The sequence below is a fragment of the Callospermophilus lateralis genome, chromosome 3 (assembly GCF_048772815.1).
Source record: "Callospermophilus lateralis isolate mCalLat2 chromosome 3, mCalLat2.hap1, whole genome shotgun sequence".
Classification (NCBI taxonomy): domain Eukaryota; kingdom Metazoa; phylum Chordata; class Mammalia; order Rodentia; family Sciuridae; genus Callospermophilus; species Callospermophilus lateralis.
In genome coordinates, this window is record NC_135307.1 from 183,020,804 (window position 1) to 183,043,544 (window position 22,741).

At 46.5% G+C, this 22,741-nt stretch overlaps 1 protein-coding gene across 2 annotated transcripts in view; it reads right to left on the reverse strand.

Annotated features, from left to right (window-relative positions):
• Nucleotides 1-22,741, reverse strand: part of Ptprt (protein tyrosine phosphatase receptor type T) — a 1,035,616-nt gene that overhangs the window by 658,049 nt on the left and 354,826 nt on the right. For both annotated transcript variants that reach the window (XM_076849097.1, XM_076849096.1), the window contains exon 6: nucleotides 7,554-7,728. In XM_076849097.1, coding sequence (XP_076705212.1) covers nucleotides 7,554-7,728 — 175 coding nt within the window. The remainder of the gene's footprint in view (nucleotides 1-7,553; nucleotides 7,729-22,741) is intronic.

Here is a 22,741-nt window from a genome sequence, read left to right on the forward strand (position 1 = left end):
AGTGTTAAGAGATAGTAAGAAAACCAAAGTACAGTACAGAGTTACAGAATTCCAAGGGGTAGGGTTAGAAGTAGGGATGGATGTTCTTTTGGATAAGTGACCAGGAGAGGACTCTCTGAAAAGCTGATGTCAGAGCACAGACCAGAGTGGACAATACAAGTGAGTCACATACTTTTCTAGAAGAAAAAACATTTCAGGCAAAGAGAAAAGAGAGAGTACAAAGGTCCTGAGGTCAGAACAAGCTCAATGGGGTTCAAATAGTAGGAAATGAACCAGTGTGGCTAGAGAAGGGAGAGGACAAATACAGGCCTGGAGGCCAGGAATCAAAGAGAAGGGAGAAGCCAGATCTAAAGTCTTCTGAGAGTGACAGAAACTATTGGAGAATGCCATGACTTAAATTGTTTTCAAACTGTCACTCAGGCTGTTGCATAGAGAGTAGACCTCGGTGGGACAAAAGTGGAGCAGAGAGAAGCTGGAATAGTCACGCAGCTGAGAAGACGGGGCTTGATCCAGGCAGTGATCAGTACACTGGGGCCTGTGGGCCAAACCCAGTCCTGGGCCTGTCTGCACATGGCTGCACACCTTCATTTGCATATTCCTATGGCTGCTTGGGCTACAAGAGCAGAACTAAGTAAGTAGGTGTGGTGGAGGCCATTAAAGCCACAAAGCTGAGGGTGTTGACCACCATGGCCTGGACTGAGTGTGCCAACCTCTGGTCCAGGGTGGTGGAAGGGGGCAGGCTCTACATGGACTTGGGAGGTGGAGACTGTACAGGGCAGAGGTCCGAGGCCAGCCCAGCTCTTCTGCCCCGATCCTGTTCTCTGACCACTGATCTATGTAGTCCCCCAGCCCCCGTGGCTTCTGGGGACGAGCAGAACAGGAATCCCATTCTGAGGGAGTTTCCGGGTACCCCACTGGGGGTCCAAGCACAGTGCTCATGGTGGCTGCTGGCTTTGCCTCTCCCACATACACCTGGCCTCCACGGCTGCTCTGAGGAGGCAGTGTAAGGCCATGGATGATGCAGGGCCCCTGTAGCAGAAGTGGTTGTGTCCTGCTCCCATCTCTGTGTGGGTGCACGGAGGCCAAGTTCCAACTATCCTATGGCAATTTCAGTGGCCGCAGACTTTCTACAAAGCCCTGAGAGAGGCCCCCTGCGTCATCTGCAATAAGACGTCATGCTAGGAAATCAGCACCCCAGAGACATCCTTCAACCAGTGACTGGGCAGGGCCATGGGGCAGTAATAAGTACTCCAACTCCCTCACATCCCAGAGATCCCCAGGGGGACCGAGTTCAGATGTCCACAGTGGACAGTGGCTTGAAAAGGCCCACTTTACTGGATGCCCTCTGCCCCGTGTCTCATCTCTCTATGTCCTAATATCTCACATTTAAACCCCTGCTTAGTCTGCTTTTGAAGTCCATTTATCATCACTCCTTTTCCAAACACAGAGCGTCCATTTGACCCGAGCAACTGCCTGGCGATGGCTTCCCATGCTGTCCCTACTCATGAGTCTTCCCAGGTCACAGGATCCGGCTCAGATGAAACCACTCAGATAAGCCCTTCCAGACTTTTCCAGGTTGCATCAGCTGTTCCATCCTCTGTATTTCCTCTGCTCACATCAACTGCAAAACCGACCATACTGGATCTTTTTGTGAGACATAGGCATAGAAGGAGAGAGGGGCAGGCCTAGCTCTGCCACTTGTAAGCTGTGTGGCCTTAGGAAAGCTCTTCAGCCTCTCTGGGTCTCCATGCCCTCACTTGTAGGAGGGGGATGCTACATCATAGGGTTATTGTTAAGGTGAGTAAGCTAGTGCGGCAGGTGCCTGACAACCCCACGCCTGGGCAGTATAGGTTTGCACTTGTCCTCCTGCTACAGCTGTAGCTTATCACGCACCTGACATGGGGGTGGGTGCAACACACCCTTAGGAAGTGAGTGAATACAGAACAAGGGAGTCAGACTCTCCAAACACTGCATCCTTCAAATCACGAAGGAACCAGACTCATGAGTGAGCAAAGCAGGCCAAGTTAGAACAGTGGTCATCTGTGGAGCAGGTGCATTCCCTCCTGTCCCCCCAGGAAGCAGGCTCCTGTGGCCCAACCTGACCCAGCTTTAGATTTTCCAAGTTGAAACAGAAGATTTGGGAAAAAAAGAAAAGGAAACAAGAAAAGACTCTGAAATGTAAGTAAAGCATTTCTGCACCTGAACTCAGCCAACGGGCTGGATTAGACGGCCTCGGTCCTCTTTCAGCAGAGAAATGGCTTAAGGTTATGTCAATTTTCACAGAATGGGGCCATGTTTCTTTAAACTAAAAAAAAATGGACACTGTCTTTGGGCGACATTCCTTAATACTAGTAAAAATATGATTGTTGGTATCTACAGATATTTTTTTTTTGTGGGTGCTTACCTTGTACTAGGATCTACACATATGCCAACTGTCTCCCTGTCCTAGGGCCAGTTAGTGAGGTTCATCCCATTGTACAGATGAAAAAAGTGAGATGGAGAGGAAATGCATCCTCAGCTGAACTCATACAGGCAGCTGGAGCCAGGCCTGAGATTGAACTTCAGTCCTACAATGCCTACAACCGACCCTACCAAAGTGCCTCAGTGGGACCTAGGACAGAATTCAAATCAGAAGACCTGCAGATCGGCACTGTTTTCCTGTGCACTAACCTCTAGCACAAGAGTGCTGAGCACGTGGCATGTAGCTGAATGGAGTTGGAGGATTCATTTAAAAATCACCACCACCACCACCACTCTTGTGAATCAGAAAATTTTCATCAGGATGCAGCTGAATGACTTTGGTTAAAGATATCCACGTCCTTGAGTGGAGCTAAAACACCTTGAAATCGAAGACACTCAGCAAACCAGAAACGGGGAGAGAACAAGTACCCTTGTGAGCACTGGCCTGGAACAGGTAGGTTGAGGGGCTGGGTTGTCGACTGAGCGAAACCTCAATTACAGAGTAATCTAACATACACCCAGGTACATTATCACAACTCAATAAACAGCTCTTCAGAATTAAGTAATTTCAATTTGCTTTCAATGCGGTCTGTCGCCCAGAGAATTTCATATTACCCAACTCAGGTTAGGCGGCACCTTGCTTCCGAATCCTCCCCTTTGCCATCCCAGAATGGCACATGAGCCGTGAGCCAGCCAGACGTGAACACACCTGTGTGGCAAGAGACAGAGACCCAGCCTGGGCCGCTGCTGCTCAGCTGAGCGCGAGCACCTGCTGTGGCAGCTGTCCCGGGGGCCTCCAGTTCTTGGCACCCCTGGGCGCTGAGGGGCCCTGTGACTTCTCAAACGCAGCATGGCTGGACTTCGGAATGAACGATGCGGGGGAAGACTTGGCCCATGTGACCAGATGGCTGGAGACAGGCAGCCTGAGCTCTCCTGACAGGCCAGTGGTAGCCACCGGAGGGGGCCCAGAGAACTCTGCCTTCGAAGACACCAGGCCCCGGATGTTCCCAAGTCCACATTTGTCTATTTCCTCCCTCCCTTTCCTTACTTTCAGGATCTGAGCAGTTTGCATCACTATCTGGGAAGAGAGCACAGGCCCCACTTTGCAGAGGGCTTAAGTGATTTCTCCAAGGCCTCAGAAGTGCTAAACAGCCCCTGGGCCAGATGTCCGTTCCCACCCACAGAATCCATCACCTCTCTACCTCCTTAGCTGGGAGACCCCACCTGCGTGGGCCACTTATTTGACAGAGACGTCAGAGCCCGGCCACCAAGCCCTGTTTTGTGGACTCCTACACCTGCGATCGCCTTTAATCTTCAGGACCCTGTCTTCGGGAGGGAATCCTGTATCCTCATTTCCAGAGGAGCCAGTGGAGGCCCTGAGGAGTTTATGTCACGTTCAAGGTCACACAGCTGGACACGATGGGACCAGGATTCAAACCCAGGCATCTCCTGGAGTTCTCTCTGCTGAATTGGAACCAAATGGAAGAAACCTGCGTGGAGAAAAACCACACGGGAAGATTCTCTTTCTATGATGCCCCAGAGTCAGCCAGGGGCTCCTGCTCTCGGCCCACACCATCTGTGAGATGCAGGAATCCATCAGCACTCGGGAGGAGGGAATGCGGGCCACAGCCCATCCCCTAAGACTGTGCTTGGCCCTGGAGAATCCTTTTTTTGTGTATGTTGCTTTTCAGATTATCTTCCTTTCTTAAAAAAAGATTAATGTTTTTTTCCCCTTGTTTTCATTTTTTTTTTAACAAGGGTAAATACTTCAAGGATAAATATTAAAGTGCTGAGGCTTCCTGGCTCACAAAGGAGGAGATGAACCATTCTTCCCAAGACAGGCTCCCCTACATGCTCTCCACTGCTGCCTTCAAAAGGGTGCTGGGCACACACACCAGGGTGGCAGGATTCCTCTGGTGATTCTGCTCCTGGACGTCACTACTTCTCCTTTTCTTGCTTTGCTTGGCTACCAGAGCTCTCTCACTGTGTGTGCGTACCTGTGTGTGTGCGTGTGCATGTGCGCGCAGGGAAGGGTTAACTGTATTTCTCCAGGAACCTGGAAGTTAGCCAGGTGTAGATGAATTAAAATGGCAAGTTTGCTACAGAGGCCCAGGGACTCCTGGCATGAACCCTGCCTGTTATCTGCACCCCTTGGACACTGTTCATGACATTGTGTCACCAGGTACCAACAAGGCCACAATCCTCAGCCCTCCAAGGGATGACCAAAATAGCATGAGCCAGACCCAGCTGGACCTCAGCTCTGCCCCTTAGGACTACCCTCTGTTTCTCCACCTGGCTGTACGGGTTCTCTGATCCATAAAATGAGTTGAAATAAAACCAACGTGCACCGCTGCAATTAAGATAAAATGAGATAACATATGTGAAGGGACTTGTCTACATTTAAGGGACCGAGCTCATGGCTCATCACCAGCTGAATATTAAAATGTAGGGGAAATAGGCACTAAAAACAGTGCTATCCTGGACCAAAAATAAGGATGAAGTTCATCTGGGTATGATAAAATCTGGGTAGCAGCTTACAGAGAGCGCCAACCCACCACTGCCCAATGTGAAGTGCCACCCAGCACATCCCTTAAACTGGAGGGACAAGGACTGTCCAGAGCAGCAATGACCACTGGATCATACTGACAGACCTGGCCAGTGCCCCTGGGTCCAGTGGCAGCACTGACCACTCCCTTCAACTGTGGCTCAGCTTGCAAGGCCAACAAAGGATGAATCACTGTCCGAGTGGACACCTCTCCAAGCTGAGGCAGTGATGCCGTACCAGGTCCCATGCCCCAGCAGCCTCTGGGCAGGACTTCCCACTCCTCCTACCCAGCCACTGAATGGAGGGCGTAAGGAAAGGATAAGGCTTGCACTTTCTGGTTCCGTCTGCCTGTGGGAAAACTTCCAAGTGCAACACTAGCTCCTGTTCTCTTGGCCCTACTCTCTTGTCTCCAACTTTCTACCAGGCATGTGCAAAAGGCTCATGGACCATGGCAAACCTGAGAGAATATCACCGTATTCTCTCAAGGGGCTCCCAGTCTGGCCTGGGAGGGTGGTCAACAAAGAGGCATTATAAGCCATGCAGGGGACAGCTCAGGAAATGACATAGTCACTGAGTACTTGAATGGTCTGCAAAGGCCACTCTGTCTCACAAATCAATCTTATGGCAGAAAAAAAAAAAAAAAAAAAGACATGAGCCTAATGCCATCAAAACGATGGCTTCTTTCATATATTAATGGCACTTGATGTAAATGAATTTCAAGACGATTTTTTTGTACTAGTTGTTTTGTTCATGATGGCTTAATTTGTTGATCTTTGGCTAAAGTGTTTGTGACATTATGGTGATGAAATGAACGCCTGCTGAGGCCAATAATTCACTCACTCATCCATTATTCCACAGATGTTCACAGTCGAGCCTGCGGAGATGACTGCTGGTACAGGCTAAGAGAGAGAAACCACTGGCCAGTTCACGGGGTTCAACAGACGCAGAATTTATGCCAGGCACTGAGCTAAGCGGGGGGACCCAGAACAAAACTGATGACGTCCCCCTCCTCTCACAGTTACAACCTGAAAGGCGAGACAATAAAATATTCAAGGGAAATTCCCATAGCGGAGTGGAATAGGGAGTCGTGGTGAGGTGACAGAGGCCGGCCTCTAAGAGGAGTCAGAAAAGCTTTCAGGGAGAAGAGGACGTGACATTTATGCTGAGATCTGAATGGTGACACACCACCAGCCAGGCGGATATCCATCTGGAGTCAAGATGGCCCAGAACAGAGAACTCAGCATGCAATCCTCGTTCTGGAGCCGGCCAAGTGACCTGTCAACAGCCAGGTGACTTGTCACATGGGGACTAGCAAAGACAAGTCAAGGTTTTTACGCTAACACATGCTTCCACTAAGAAAACCAACTCCAGAGCCTTCCAGGGATGGATCGATGTTCTTTTTCCCTTCAAACACACTGGGTCTCTTCATGCAGCTGGCATAATAGAACAGCTTCATTATTTCATTCTCTAAATTATGCTATATTGAAATTTTAATTGGTGAGCATAATATTGGTAAAACAAGTACATTCCTACGCCGTTGTTGCTGGTGTAAATTGTCAAACTGTTTTTTGGTTTTTTGGTTTTTTTTTTTTTTTTGCAAAAGCAATATTGCAACACAAAGAAAAATCCATAAAGATGCTCATATTCTTTGGCCTTCCAATGCTACCTCTGGGATTTATCCTAAGGAAAGAATCTAGTTCAATGGAATCAAAATGTTGTCTCCAGAAGAACTGCATTGAGGTGTTAATTGTTGTGCACCCAAAGGAAAGGAAAAAACGGAAACACCCAGAATTACCTCAATGACTGCAAATAGGGGGATTTTAAAAAGAGGAAAGTGCATTTGGTGTAATATTACATGCCCATTAAGCAATAACAGCACAGATTACACACAGCTTCAAAAATAAGCAGGATGCCCAGTTTCTAGAAATAAGCAGAAAAGAAAATAACACGTGTATTTTAATGGAAAGCATGTAAACGATATATCTCAAGATGAGCAAGAACAAGACAATTGAAAAGATTCAAATCAAGGCCAGTGGGGTATGGGATTATTTATTTCAAAAGTCCTCCCCAAATATTGTCATTGTATCGAATTTTCAATTTAAAAAAAAAAAATCCCTCAGCAACAACCCTACAAGAACACGGCAATAGAATATCACCAAAGCGCAAGGACATCTGTTCATCACGACTTCAGTACAAAATAAAGCCAAATCTGGAGATGTCCTCTGTGTTCCATATCCCACGGTCTTTCGCGTATGTATCCTCGAGGTGACAGTCAACCTTGAATAATGCTGCATTGTTTTGTGACTTGGCAATAGCGCCCATTATTTTTGTGGGGTGTTAGTGGAAGGGGGGGAGCAAAAATGCCCATTATTTTTGTGGGGTGTTAGTGGAGGGAGGGGGAGCAAATGTCTCTGCTATCCACTGAGGGAAAAGCAGGTAGCAGATGGTGGGAGGGCTTTAACTCCTCAGCAGCACAGGGCTGCTATAGGGCAGAAGAGTTCCAGTGTCCCCACCACTTGGGGTAGAGGTGCAGGTTGGTGGCACTCACCTTTCACGATCAGCTCCGCATAGTTGGACACACCAGACCCTCCGTCTGAGCGGATCACACAGCGGTACTTGCTGACGCTGCGCTGGGCAGTGTCTGCCACACTGACTGTCGCTGAGAAGCGCCTGTGGTTGACCACACGGGTGACCATGAGGGCCGTGTCTCTGCCATTCCACTGCTGCAGGACAGAGGAAAAGAAGGACGGGAGAAATCAGCATCACAGGGCTCCCTGGTGACCTCCAGCATGGACGCTCCCTCTCCTCCATGCCCGGGGTCCAGCATGTCCCACTAATGTCAACGGGTCTCCACCCTGGTTTGTGCTAGGGATCAGATCCAAGAATATACTTGGCTAATGAGCTGATTCCAGAAGAGAGTTCCCTGCTGGGAAGAAAATGAGGAGGGCGAAGAAGACAGAAGAAGAAAAGGAGGAAGAAGAAATCCTTCCGATCGCCTCTGCTCCTTGCTCAACCTGCATGTGGCATTGGCCAAAGTCCTTTAGCTTTCGTCCCTCCTATGTTCCTTCATCCATTAAGCAGAAACTACTGTGTTCCCCACAGACAGGTTTCGGCAGCTAATGAAAACCCAGCCCAAGTGGAGTGACCCAGCCCCATAGCTGGCGATCTGCTATCCTACCTGGAACCTCTGGACACCACCTATACCCTGCTGTCACTATGGAGAAGGGCCTTCTCAACACCTCCCCGCTGGCCATATGCTCTTCCCTCTACCTGGAAAGCCCTGTCTTCCTAGGAATGCCCAACTCCCTTAAAACCCATGTTCAGCTCCCCACCAACTTAAGTAAGCTCCCCTGTCACTCACCATCTGAAAGCCATCCAGGTCTTCATGGATAGCAAAGTTTTCCTTCATCTTTGTCTGTGAATGCCCCCCACTGGAGATTTGAGTCCCCCAAAGGGAACCAAGTTGGCAAATACTTCCAAAAATCAAGGTAAATAAATATGGACTTTCATCTTTAGCATCCTGAGATCTAGAAGCAATATTCTGAGTTAGACTAGGACTCTCTCACAGTCACAAGTTATGGTCACAGGGAAGGCACACGCGCGTGAGAGCAATTTGAGGGAATGTTTATTAAATACCTAGTACGTGCCAGACCCTGAGCTGGGTATTTTTCTACAAGCCTCCTTTTTGATCTTCACAGTCTTGTTTGAGGTGTGTATTATTGCTGCGCTTCTCAGAAGAATTCAAATGTCAAAGAGGTTAAATAAATATGTAGAGCAAATAAGTCCCTCACCCAGGCTTTCCAACCTCAAGTCAAGAATTCTTTTCTCTAAGACCTTTTCCCCACTGCCTGCCTTAATTTAAATTTTTTTTTTCCTCCAAGTGAAACTAAGCATTTTAATTGTCTAACTGGATTCACAGGGAAATCTGGTGATTTATGCTTCCCATGCCCTGAGTCTTCCCGGATGTGATCTCCATCGCTTCCTACACGGCGTCAACAGTCGCACCATGTGCATGACCTACTTTCCTCCACGTTATCTTTCAACCTGTCCCCCTCAGTGACATGTCAGGACAGAGACACAGGAGCAGGTGCAGCTACCTGCTCGGCTGTGAAGCCGACCTGAGCAGTGATCATAAAGGCAGGAAACGTGAAGGAGCCCCGACCCCCACAGGAGGGCAGCTGGCAGAGACCTGCTCAGGGCCAGGCACGGAGACTGCAGGTAACATTTCCCTTCTTTTTATTTTATTTTTTTCACATTCTCCTCAAACACATATCACCCTTATACTTAAAAATAATCAAATAAATGGTATGCTTGAAAAGACATGACAGTAGGAGAAGCAGCCATGTCCCTCTCCCACGCCAGAAACTACTTAACATGACCAGGTGAAATGCAATGTAAAAGGAGGGGTCATTAGGTTGAGATGGCCATCCAGCCTCCCCACGCTTGATCCGTGTTTGCAAGAGATGGTACCACTTGGATCCAAATAGGAGAAGCCACCAGACGCCATGGGCAACTTCCCCTCTCACAAGAGTGCAAAGAGGAAGGACCAGGAGATTCTGGCAAACACCAGGAAGGCGCCTTGATTTGCAAAACAGATACAAAATGGATGGGAGGGCCTCAGAAGAGAAGGGGTCACCCAAAGGAGCCTATCTTACCCATTTCTGGACAGGGCACTGCAGGCCACTGTGGGAAGTACAGATGAATGGGATGCTTTGGGGGATGTTTTCCAGCCTGATTTATTTATAACACCATGAACACATTTCCTTTCTTTTTAAAGCTGATATTGAGGAAGCACTATTATGTGCAAAGGGTTTTAGATGCTTTTGCATTTACTCCTCATGCAAAACGCCTAAGGTGGGCACACTTCTGAGCGCCATCGTATATCTGAGGATGCTGAAGCTCAGAGGTGTAGAATGGCCCAGCCAAGCTGGAGAGCCGCAGAGCTGGGAGGTGGATGGAGGGTACTGGCTTTGGAGCCTGCCCTCCAAACCCCGTGTGTGCTGCTCTAATCTGCCCCATCACCCATCTCCTTGCACACCCTGGTTTCCAAATGTGGGACAATATGCGCAAAAGGTGTGACACCAGGGTCCACCTATTTGCTACCAGGTTTTTGGCTGAGATAAAAAAAAAAAAAAAAAAAAAAAAGAGGGTATGGAGATAGGAATGCCACGTCAAGGGTGATTAATTAAGCAAACTGCACCTGACCCAACCATCAGCCCATGAAGCACAGCTCAGACATCCAGCCTGTGAACAGCCAAGAAATCCCGGAAATCAATAAGGAGAGACTGAGTGTGATACCCCCACGTGGGCTCCACAAAACGTGGCGTATGCAGGGAGAGGATAAGGAAAAGTCCTAAGGAAAAAAAAAAGAAAGAAACCTGAAGGAGCCAGGGAAGAATGGCAGAAAGAAACTGGGACATTTGGAGAATTCCCCACGGCACTGGAGGTACAGAGCAGAATCAGCATTTCAAAATCTCAAGACCTGGAGGTCGGGCTTGAAAAAACAACCCAATGAGCAAAGAAAGCAAAGATGGCAAGAACTGGAGGTGGACAAATTCATTAAGAGAAAACAGACAACTCGCCACCACAGAGGAGCGGAGGCTCCTAAGGAGGAGAGTCAAATGAACAAAACGCAAATCTGGTGCCAAAATGTATTAGGTCACCTTTCTGGACTAAGGTGAGAACTGAATCTTCAGACCCAAATGGCAGCTTGATAAGCTATATGGAAACCCACAACATTGAGGCTCACAAAGACACTGACTGTTAAGGATAAAGAGAAATACAAAACTTTAGAAAGAAAGAAAGAAAAAAAACAACGTACAAAAAACTGAAACCCAGCATAAGACTCCTTTTTGTCCATTGTTTCCAAATCCAAAGTGACCTCCCCTGGATGTGACTGGCCCACCAGTGGTCACATGTGGGTTCCCAGGAGTCTATAGTCAACTCAACTCTCATAAGAGGACAGGGACAGAGCTAGGGAAAGACAGGGCAGGGACTGCTAATACAAAATAAATAAATAAATGAAGATAAACACCCTGTATGTGTAACCTTAGGCAGGAAATTCCATTTCTCTAAGCTTTGGTTTCCTCATATGTACCATGGATTTGATAAGGATGCCCAATTGGTGCAGTTACTGTGAAGAATATATGAGAAGACATGTAAAGCGCTTGCACATGAAGGCACGTTCTGGTGTTAGCGAAGCTCTCCAAATTAACCATGAAACTAGCAATAAATAAATAAATAAATAAAGTGTGACGGACAGGATAACAGCCCTTGAAAGTCAGCCACCTCCTCATTCCTGGAACCTGTGAGCATGTTAACTTACCTGACAAATGAGACGCTGGAGAAGTGATTGAGTTAAGGATCCTGAGATTGGAAGGTCATTTTGGATTATCCACCCAGATCCAGTGTAATCACAAGGATCCTCATGACTCAAAGAACAAGGCAGGAGAGTCAGAGAAAGAGATCTGGGGCTTAAGGAGAGGCAGGAGGGATGCAGTTTTGGACCAGAAGCCAGAGGAGTGGGCAGAAGCCAAGGAACGCAAGTAGCCTCCACCAGCTGGCGAAGGTAAAGGGGTATATTCTCCCCAGAACCTCTGGGCCATACATGTCCCATGTCCCAGTTTGATGTCACCCACTGAAGCTCATATTTCCCTTCTCACTGCTACAATTTTAAGGAAATAAATTTAAGTTGTTCAAATTACAGAATTCATTAGGGTAGCAATAAGAAACGAATACAAAAAGACTGGTTGAGTGCAAAATATTCATTTTTCACAGTTAGCCTAAATTTTATTTTGATGTCACCTCCAGTATTACTTATCTTCTTAGTGATGTCAAATTCTAGGAAGACCAGAGAGGATTAAGTGCATCGCCTGAATGATGCGTATTTTTCAGTTCAGCTCCTGAACCAAGAGCCTTTCTCTCATTGAAGGATAGGAAATTGCAGGTTGTCTCATAAAATCTCTGGAAAATAGGCCTTTTGATAATCACACTTGTCATATTGGGAGCAGGCAACAGCAGGACAGGGACAAGCAGGAGGGCCCAGAGTCACGATAAGAAATAGTGGTGTGCTGGACCATGGGCAAGGAGAAATGGAGGTTACGTTGAGAGAGATGAGCCCAGATGGGAATCGCCTGTGAGTGCAGCTATTTAATACAAGGCAAAGAAGGCCAGGCAGGTGCTGAAGGCCAAGGCTGGTGAGCAGACCCCAGAAACAGACATCAGCGGGATACTAGAAGACCAGGGAATCCATGCTCAAATGGCAAGAGGCTCAGATGTCAGAATTGCTATGGCCACACAGAGAAAGAATTCAAGCAGACTGGATGTGCTATCATCCCAGCCCCACAGAAAAGGTACAAGAGACAATGCAAAGGAAGAACACAAGGGGAAGTTTGAACAAACAGGTAAAGGCTCAGAAATCCAGGTCCACGAGCAACAGAGCAGGCTTGGGTGGGCAGTGGGGAGGGGAGCAAACAGGGAGTCCCCGCAGTTTGAAGTGTACCCCAACTCAGACACAGGGTAGGAGAGGAAAGTTTCCCAATCCACAGCTAAGGGTACAGCTCAGTGGTAGAGCACTTGCTTATCATGCAGGAGGCCCTGGGTTCAGTATCCAGCACTGCAAAAATAAAAAATAAAAAAGTCCCTCTATCCCCCCCACCCCCCATTATGGATCAGCATCCACCTATAAGAGAGAACATTCGGCCTTTCATTTTTGGAGATTGGCTTACTTCGCTTAGCATGATATTCTCCAACTCCGTCCACTTCCCTGCAAATGCCAATAATTTTATTCTCTGTTAATGCTGAGTAATATTCCATTGTGTATATGTACCACAGTTTCTTTCTTTTATAAACATGCATAAAATTTATTATTCATAAGAAACAGATGTACTGCAACAAATTAAATTTTTTTTCTGAAAATGATAAGCCCTAACTGGAACCCACCAGGAATGCCAAGTTTCTTTATCCATTCCTCTCTTGAAGGGCTTCTACGTTGCTTCCGCAGTTGAGCTATTGTGAATTGAGCTGCAGCGCTACATCGGGTACAATCAGATAAACGAAAGGTTGTGCTGCAATTGTGTGCAATGAATCAAAATGCATTCTGTTGTCATATATACCTAATTAAAATATTTAAAAAAAAAAAAAGATTCCCAGCCAAGGTCTCAGGTTGCATGTAATGACAGGGTGATAGGCATGAGGAAAGGCAGTGAGGGGAAGTCGGAGACCTGAGAAGAGCTAAAGACAAGCAGGACACAAATGAAGGCATAGGGAAGCCTGGGAACGGCTACCAGACCCGGCCCTTACGCTCCACGCTGGCTTGGGGGCAATTTTCTTGGCTCTGTTTTTCTGATATAAGTTTACTCTTCCTTTGAGACTCCAGCGCAGGCTTCCTTCCATTTGTGTGGAGCTTCTCAAGCCCGCCTGTCTGGTGCTCTAAAGTGAAATCATCATCTCGCCTTTCTGATTCCGAGGCAACCGAACACATTTCCCTCCTGAGAGCAGCCCTGAGACACGGCAATTAATCCAGTGCTTTCCAGAGAAGGGGGATGACGGATGGGGTGAGGGAAAGGGGCTCAGCAACCATGTGGTGGAAACAGGAGGTGAGCTTCAGACTGGTCCCATGGAGAGCCTAGAGCGTGAAGGGAACCCTAGATTTGATCCCACCTGGAGGTGAGATCACTGTTTCAAAATCCAAAGTGAGATTGACAGCCAATGCTGTCAATCGTGGGTCCTAGCTGGCCAGGCAGGGGAAGGAGGAATCCTCCCATTTGACTGAAGGCATTTGTCAGTCCGAAGACAAGGTGCTGAGAACGTGGAGACACTGGCCTAGAAGGAGGAATCCATCAAGGGCAGTAATACCACCCATTCTACCTGGCACAGTGAATTACATATGGCGTCTCCTGAAATCCAATAAGCCACTGCCAGGAAATGCGTTGGTACTGTATTTCTGAATCTATTTTTGTCTTAAACAGAGCTGGGAACTGACCTCTCTGTAGGACACTGGCCACAGCAAAAAGCTCAAGTGCCCTGCAATCAGATCACTTGCTATGCAACGTCAGTATGTATCCCTTGAACAAAGAGTTCATGAGTTTGACAAAGATTTTGTTCAACTCAGGATCTATCTGAGCATTAATCAAGTAAAAGCCACGTTAACTAACATTTCTGAGGGCTTCCTTTGTGCTAGACTTGGCACTCACCGACTTACAGAGTAGCATTTACTTACTCTTAAAATCCCTCGGGAGGTTCTTCTCAAAGGGCAGACCCTGGACCAGCTGCATCAGAGCGTCCAGGAACTCGTTAGAAATGTACATTTTAAGAGAATTCTAGGGCTTGATATCCATTTGTGTATGTTGTTTATGGGCACGGGTAGTCTCAAGTTTTTTCTCCTTCCCCTATTCTATTATTAATCACACTGGAAATGTACTCATTATTTTACAAAACAGAAAATGAGAGCGTGTGGAATGTGGAAGGTATAATTTCTGCCCAGAGGAATTTACAGGCTGGGCAAAGATTCCAACAAAACAGCAAAAAGAGTAAAACATAAACATAAAGTCGAGCACTGAAATAGCATCCTTCATGGGGGGGAAACAGGGTGGGTGTGGAAAGAGCAATCCTCTTAAGATGAGTCGTGAGCTGCGGTTCTCAAAGCGTGGTCCCCAGACTGACTGCATCAGCATCGCTGAGAACCAGCGTGAATTAGAAATGTGAATTCTCTAGCCCTACCCTGGGCCTCATAAATCAGAAATTCTGGGTATGGGCCAGGCCCTTTTTTGTTTGTTTGTTTTAACAAACTCTCCAGATGATTTTAAGCCTGATGAAGTCTGAGATGGGTCCTATTAATATTCCTTTTTAACCAAGTGAGAAAACAGGCAGAGAGTAATACACCTTAGAGTAGCTTCAGCCTCTGTGTACAGATCCCTCGGAGACCTTGTTAAAAATGCAGATTCTAATTCAGCCGGTCTGAGGCGGGGCCCGGGGCTCTTCACTTCTAGAAAGTTCCCAGGTATTATCCAAGCTGCTCGTCCATGAGCCTTACTTAGTAGGAACAGCACAGCCTATGTGACTTGGCTGAGTGGCTGGGTTAGGATTTGGCCCCAGGTAATCTGATTCCAGAGACTGGAGCTTTAATCACATCACTATCTACTCTCCAGTGCACAACAGAACAGTACAGTCACACTCTATGGCTCTGTGAGAGTACAGTGTGTGGTGTTCCAGAAATTCCCTTGTTTTCCTTTGTTCTTCTTCTTTTATTTTTCTTTCTGCCCCTCCTACCACCCGCCTCTCCTCATCTGGTCAATTCTCTTTGTGTTTTCAAAAAAACACCTAATGCCTCTTGCAGAAATGACTACTCCATAGAAAACAATTTGGTAAACGCTGTGATGAATGCTCAGATATGGAGCTTTGTGGTAATCCTAAATGTCACTAAGGCAGAGATTCATGTGTAAGAAGGGATAAGGTATCTTCCCATGCATACACTTGGCTAAAGATCTCTTAATAGAGTATTAATGCAATATTATGGCACACCTCATGTGCCAGCAGGCTGGGTGAGGTTTTCTTAACACATTTTAATCCATCTACTGCAGTAGTTCCCAAATTTCTATATTCATCAGAATCACTCAGAAGGCCACTCGGGAGGTCTGGGGTGGGGCTGGATAATTTGTGTTTCTAACAGCTTCCTGGGTGATGCTGCTGCTGCTGCAGACCTTGGCCTGGCTCTGGAGAACTTAAGGCTAATGTCTTCTTCAGTCCCTCAATGAACTGCAAGGGGCTAAACAGCCCGATAAAACACATGAATGGAAAAATTATCTAAATCCAGGACCACTTCCTGAGGTTGAACAATTAGCCACTGAACCAAGGGCGCCCAGCCACAGAGCAAGAGATGTGGCACCCAAATCCAGACCATGCTCTAGAGGTGACTAAGTCTCCTTGAAAAACAGTGGCCTTTTCCTTTTCCCAGAGTCCCTGTCTGCTTACCAAGCTATATGCCCACTGCACTGCATCTGCCCTGAAGGTGAACCTGTATTTTCCAGTTCACCTATCAGGAAGGGGACACCTGTCCTAAACTGAACAAAGAAATTTCAAAGCATCATCAGTGGTACTACCAAATCCTACCTTCACCCCTGTTTCTCTCACCAGAGCAACAGTTGCCTTTGAAATCTCTCTCTCTCTTTCCTTTTCCTTTCCCTTCTTTCAGTTGCTTGTCTCTCTCTTTAAAAGCAACCCTAATTCCACCTTCTTGGGCTTCTTCGTTCTGCATAGATATGTCAGCTTGGTTTGAGAAACACGCTCTGTGGAAAAACAGGGCCCATAAATACCTACACTTCAATCTTCCTGTCCCTAGCGCATGTACATCCTTCTGCCCCTACCCCAGGAAGGAACTCTGTCTCTTCAGGCATCACCTACAGGGGAAAACAGGAGATGTGTCCAATGCAGGGAACGTCTGCGGTTTTCCTACTACCTGATTATCTATCAGGGGATCTATAATGGCCTTGCCATTTTGCAATTCCCCATCCACTCTCCTCCCGTGTCATGACATTATTCCCTTCACAAAGAGATAAGATGTAGACTGCAAAAATGGCTATCATTATTTCAGAGAGAGCAGGCAGCCCTGCAATTGATTTGTAATTGGCAGAAGTGGGAACATTACTGTCTTTAATGAAAGGAAACTGTTTCTGGTTCCACACAACAGATATTAGACCTGCTTTATAGGAGATATTCTAATACCCAGTCCAGGCGGCTTCAGTGTGCTGGTTAAGCTTCACATGAAAACAGATAAATAAATAAAATAAAATCAGGCCAACGTCTCCAGCTGAAGACTATTCTGATTGCTCCAGGAATCTTCTGACCAGAAAATACGCAGGTGAAAATTTCCACAATATCCATTTGTAATGAATATTCACTTTACTTCTAGTCATACCATTGCAATGGTATGACATTTGGAAACTTGCTAAAGTCTCACCCATTGATTCTCTTAAGAGCATATTTGTGCCTTTTTGGCAGTCTCTAAAGAATAGCTTTTGATTATTCTTTATTAAAAGTTAAAAGAAATAAAAAGTCGACATAAATCATTTTTGATTAGCTGCGCTGAAACCCCTCCAAGGGCCCATGCATGCATGGCTGACAGCTCATTTGGTGCTGATTTCTGGGTTTAAATCTCCTACAGAGAGTCAGGAGGGGCCTGGCATAAGCACCACAGGGAGCCATAAGCCCTGAGCAAAGAGGATGAGCAGGTGGGGAAAGGCCTGCACATGTGCCATCTCCCTGGAACAGATACTCTTGTCCACGTCTGGCTCGACTCTCAGGGCTCCAATCAAAGGCCACCTCCTCCACGGCCACTGCTCCTATGCAATCCTCCCTACATTCCCTGCCCTGCCCTCATCAGCCCCTGGTTTCCTCCTGGCAGCACGGTCACACTGCAATGAAGTAGCTGTATGAGCAGATGCTCGATGACCGTCTTTGCCACCAGAAGGGAAGATGCATAAGGACAAGAAGCAACTGGGCTTCATGTCCATCCTTCTCCCAGCTCCTGAGAGAGCATGGGGACCCAGATGAACAGGGATCAAATCCTGGAGCACATAAGTTGAAGAAGGGCTGAGAAGTGACACAGAGAAAAAGCAAAGAGAGAATAAGTATGTGAGGGAAAATCTCCAGGTGAGAGTTGGCCAGGGGTGAAGACACACCTAGGCAGAGGTGAAGGTGCACAGGATGGGGGAAAAGAAAGCTGGTAGCCTGCAGCTACTTGACCAGCTCAGCTCACTCTGCTCTCCTAGAGTATGCCATCAAACTTCAGTAAGCCTTGGTTTGGCTTGGCAAGTACTCACATCTTGTTCAATTCTTTGTCCAGTGCTAAGTAGCAATAGTTTCATCAGAAACTGTTAGAAGACATGAGACTCCTGAGTCAGAAACGAAAGACTTGTTAGTCACCATACAGCAGGTGAGGTGAGCTTCATGTTTGCATCTTTTTGTCTATTTGGTTGTTTGTTTTTGTTCTTTGTGGGGATGATGTGGGGGCGAGTCAGGTTGGTGTTTGCAGTAGGTCTGTAACATACATAGATGAGGAACTTCTCTTTAGGAGAAGTTCTACACAGTCGGTGGGGCTCACTTTCTTTAGGCTGTGCTAGTTCTCCCCCTTCTCTCTTGGGTAGATCTGGGGTTGACTGACACCTTGATTGCCAGATGAATTTGATATAATTTCTTTTCTACTGCCCATTGTAAAGTAGGTTTCTCTGTGACGTATAAAAAAATGCAAAGAAGGGGAGCAAACCAATGCTAATGCTATGTTACCTAGCAACAGGTTAACTTTAGGTCGGTCCCTGGGGCTACTGCCACCATCCAAGACCCCAGAAATGGGGATTGGGATTTCCCTTTAGGATCTTGAATTCTCTTTATGTTCATCTAGCTTCCTCCCTTTAATTGCAAGATGGCCCATTTTCCCCTCCCAAAAGGAGTTTCACAGGGAGTTTTAGGTGAGGCCAGGGATATGTTAGTGGTCTCCTCTCTTCCACCTTTCCCACCTCTTCCCCATGCCCTATCTCTTACCCAACACTATGACTGGCTACCCTGTCCACCAAACCAGGTAAAATCTTATACCCTTCCTAGATGTTGGCATATGGTTTCATGAATCCATAAGGGCAGGAAGATTTTCATAGCAGAAATAGTGAGCACCATTAAATGCTGAAAGAAAAGTCGAGCTCAGGCAGCACCCTCTTCCTCTTCACAGTGGTGCAAGAGCGATAGGCATCCAGTAGAAGCTCTATTTCAGATTTGCAATTTTGACCTTGGGCTATGTGGTAGCATACTCTCTCATGCTGGACAAGGATGGTGAGCCATAGCATACCGTGTGGGCAGGCTCAGGTGGTGGGCAAGTTGGAACTCATGATGGGTTTGTTAGGATGTAACTCCATCGTGAAGTCCAGGACTGATAGGCACCTCTTAGCTTTAATAAGAACACTGTTGGTGGCATTTATAACAATCACTGCTAGGAAGAGGTTGGAGTTGAAGAAATCCACGTGGCAAGTATAGACATCATGTTCATTGTTTGTAGCTAAGAAGAGGATGGAGGAAGTCAGCTAGAGGGGTGATCTGATTCAAAAATTTCAAGGGTATTTTGATTCTGTTGATCCTATTTGTGGATTTGAGAAAGTCAAGTATACTGAAGTACCTAGTCCAGTGGCTGGTAAATGAAAGCCGTACAGGTACATGGTAAGTCAGGGCGCTTGTTTTTTTCATTGCCACCTGCATAGACAAGGCCACCTTCTGCAAGGCCACAAGGCAGGCATGGAGGGGGTGAGCCCAGGGCTTCAGAATAAGAAGCCCTGCCTCTACTGCTCACTCCCTGTGTGACTTTAAGGATGTCACTCACCCCTGAGGCTCAGCCTACTGGTTGTCTCTACGATGCGCTGTAACAGCAGCTATCTGAAACTGATGAGGATTAAATGCATTCTATGTAAGCACTCAATAAATGTCAGCGGTTATGAGCAGTTACCTTGCTTTATCGCCATTGTTCTGTTGTGGTGTGGCCACGATGCCAAACCCTAAATAGAAAGGAGGTCTGGTTCTGACAGAAGAAGCCGAGGCTGCTCCACACCACAGGCCCTGTGCGTGCCAGAGCAGCAACAGCCCTGCAGGGGGGACAGAGGACTGATGTGCCTCCTTAGCTCATCAGCCCCGTGCAACTGACTGAAGCCGATGGGCTCCCAGGGGCAGGAGCCTTTTTCTGCCAGATCCGGGTCTACTCCCGCTCCAGTGCCTGTGATTTGTCTCAACATATATGCTGCTCCTACTGAGATCCGTGCACAGTATTTGGACACATGGCCTCATTTCTGAGACTCTTCAAATGCTATTTGTTGTGCAAACCTCCAGTGGAGCGAATCCTCCACAGAGCAGCCTGGAGGTCAGCTGCACTGTGGGGCTGGAGGGTCAGCTGCAGAGTCTCCAAGGAGTTCCAGGACACAGCCCTGTCAGCATGGGCTCAATAAGACAGGAGGCCACCATGGAGTAGTCCAAACACCCTCCTGGACGACAGTATCTGACGGCAATGAAGGGTATGGAGAGACTGAAGGAAAGCCACCTGTGTCCTCACTGGGGGGGCCTTGCTTCTGTCGGAACGAGTTACCCAACCCCAGCAAAGCTTCCTGCCACCCTTAGAATACTCTGTGTCCAGGAAAAAAGGACAATTTTTCTCTTTTCTTACAACATTTGCTTCTGTTTATATAGTTCTCTATGTTCATTTTAGAGTATTTGGATGACATAGAAAAGAACAGAAGAAACACAGAGAAGAAAAAGCACACACCATCTACCATCACAATTGATTATTGTTGACATGTTTTATTGTTCTGTGTGCATATATATGTAAGTGTGGATACACACACACACACACACATATATATATACCTTATCTATATCATCTCTATGTATGTATATGTTTGTGTATATATGTGTTGTTCGTAAAAGTTAATATGCTGAATAAAGTTTGATAATGCTCTTTTCATTTAATTACATACTACAAAAATGTCATTAAGTATATGTCTAGAATCTAGTATTGAATTACTTCATTCCAGCATTTACCTAATTAGTCTCTCTCGCTGGGCATCTAGTTTCTTTCATTCTCTGTCCTGTTGAACATGTTTGCAGGTACACTTTTGTCCCCATTTCTGGCAATGTCCTTACGTAAACTGCTTTTAGTAAAATTGTTCATTGGAAGAATATTTGGTAATTACTGCCCAGTTATCATCCAGAGAAGATGCACCTATTTACCTTTTTATTGTGCTACACTGAAAATTCTGTTATAGTCCCACCTTTCTGTGCATGAACATCGATTCTTTTCCTTTTTCTAAAAGGCACACTGGTCTTCTCCTGCCCTAGCACTGGGATTTACACTACCAGCTCTCCTGGTTCTTGAACTTTTGGACTTGGGCTGAAATTACATCCCCTCCCCCACCTTGCCAGGTCTCCACCTTGCAGATGAGAGATTGTGGGACTTCTCGGCCTCCGCGATCATGCCAGCCAGTTCCTCATAACAAAGCTTCACGTGTATGCACGTGTGTGTGTGTGTGTGTGTACATGTTCGCATGCAGGTGTGCGCCCCCTATTGGCTGTTCCTCAGAAGGATCCTAAGACCAGTACAACCTACTTCCAACCACACTGTTCCACACACGCCTGTCCTTAACAAGCCATGCACTTTCCAGAGTGTAGGAGAAACGGTCTCCTTCCCAATACTCCCTGAAATATGGATAAGGGCGACACTATTGAGGGAGGTTTCCTTAGAGAAATCGTTATTGGATCTATTCACTCACCAGATAAACTTTAAGCATCCCAGGATGGAGATAGATTAGCAGAAAGCAGGAGACCTCTGCCGGAGCCACTCCCCACCCACGCCTCCCTCTCCTTCCACCTCTCCAGATTGCTTTTATACAGAACATCATTATGTGAAACAGGCCTGTGAAACCCACTTGTGTGCCCTCAATAAGACTGTGGTGGGAATACTGTTCATTACATCATACAGTGTTTTCTTTATGAGGACTCCTGGGAACAATTCCTGTCTGGCCTCTGTGTGAACAACAGTTAGAATTTTCCTGAGCAATTGGTTTGTGTTTATCTCGCAGACATTGTAAACTGTATATCTGACAAGTTTTCTTTATTCCATCGGCGGCTGCGGCGCTATGGCTCTGCATGTGACTCACAGCGAGCAGCAGGTGTGCAGAAATGCAGCTTTAGCTTTAGCAGCTCCTGTGTATTCTTCTCCTATCTTGGGCTACCTCACTTTTAATTTATGCTATCTTTTTGGGCTTTATATCCCATTGTAAGCTACCCAGAAAACGTCTGCGAAATAAGATTTGGTTTACACTGAAAACTAGATAAATAAATCAGATGTGGATGAGCTGTGTAGGAATACCGTGGTTTTTATCTATTTCCTCAAAACTTCTATTATGTTCTGCATGAACATACTCCTGCTAACAGACCTAAGGTCTAGGGCATGCAACTTAGAACTGTAATAAGAATGATCATAAAATAGTCGGAAAACCCAAATAAAGTTGCTGAAAATATTGGATTGACCCACCTCATGCTTGTGATGCATCTGAGGCAATGCCTTTGAAATGGTAAAACTTCTTGGGAGCAAGATGCACTTGCATGCTAATGATAATGAAAAGAGGAAATAACACTGCTTACTAGTGGAGTGGTGTGATGGTGTGGAAGCATGCCCTCTTACTGTCTGCAGGCAGCCCAAGAAAGTGAGATGGGTAGGCACAAGTGTTATTTTCATTCTGCTATGCTGCTAAACAGAAAGAAGATCTCTGAGCCCCTGGCTGGGCTCTTCTGCCCAGGGACTTTGCAACTGTAGAAAATGGGCTCAATTCAAGAAAAGTGACAGTGTGAACTCCCACCAAAGTGTGTAGAGAGTTATCTGGGTAAAGAAGCACAACAAAACATGCTCCAACTACTAAGTTACCAGGAATATGACATTTGAAACCTTAAATAGGTACCATCACACACCTATTTAAATGGATAAACCTGAAAAGATAACCATACTGAGCCCTAGGGAGGATGTAAAGCAACTATAACTTTCACAGACTGCTGGTGGGGATGTGAAATAGCACAACCATTTTTGAAAACAATTTGTCATGCTTTACAAAATTAAATACACATCGATAAGATGACCCAGCCATTCAGCTTCTAGGTGTTTACCCGAGAGAAATGAAAGAACAAAGTGCATACAAAAATCTGCCCATGAATATCCAC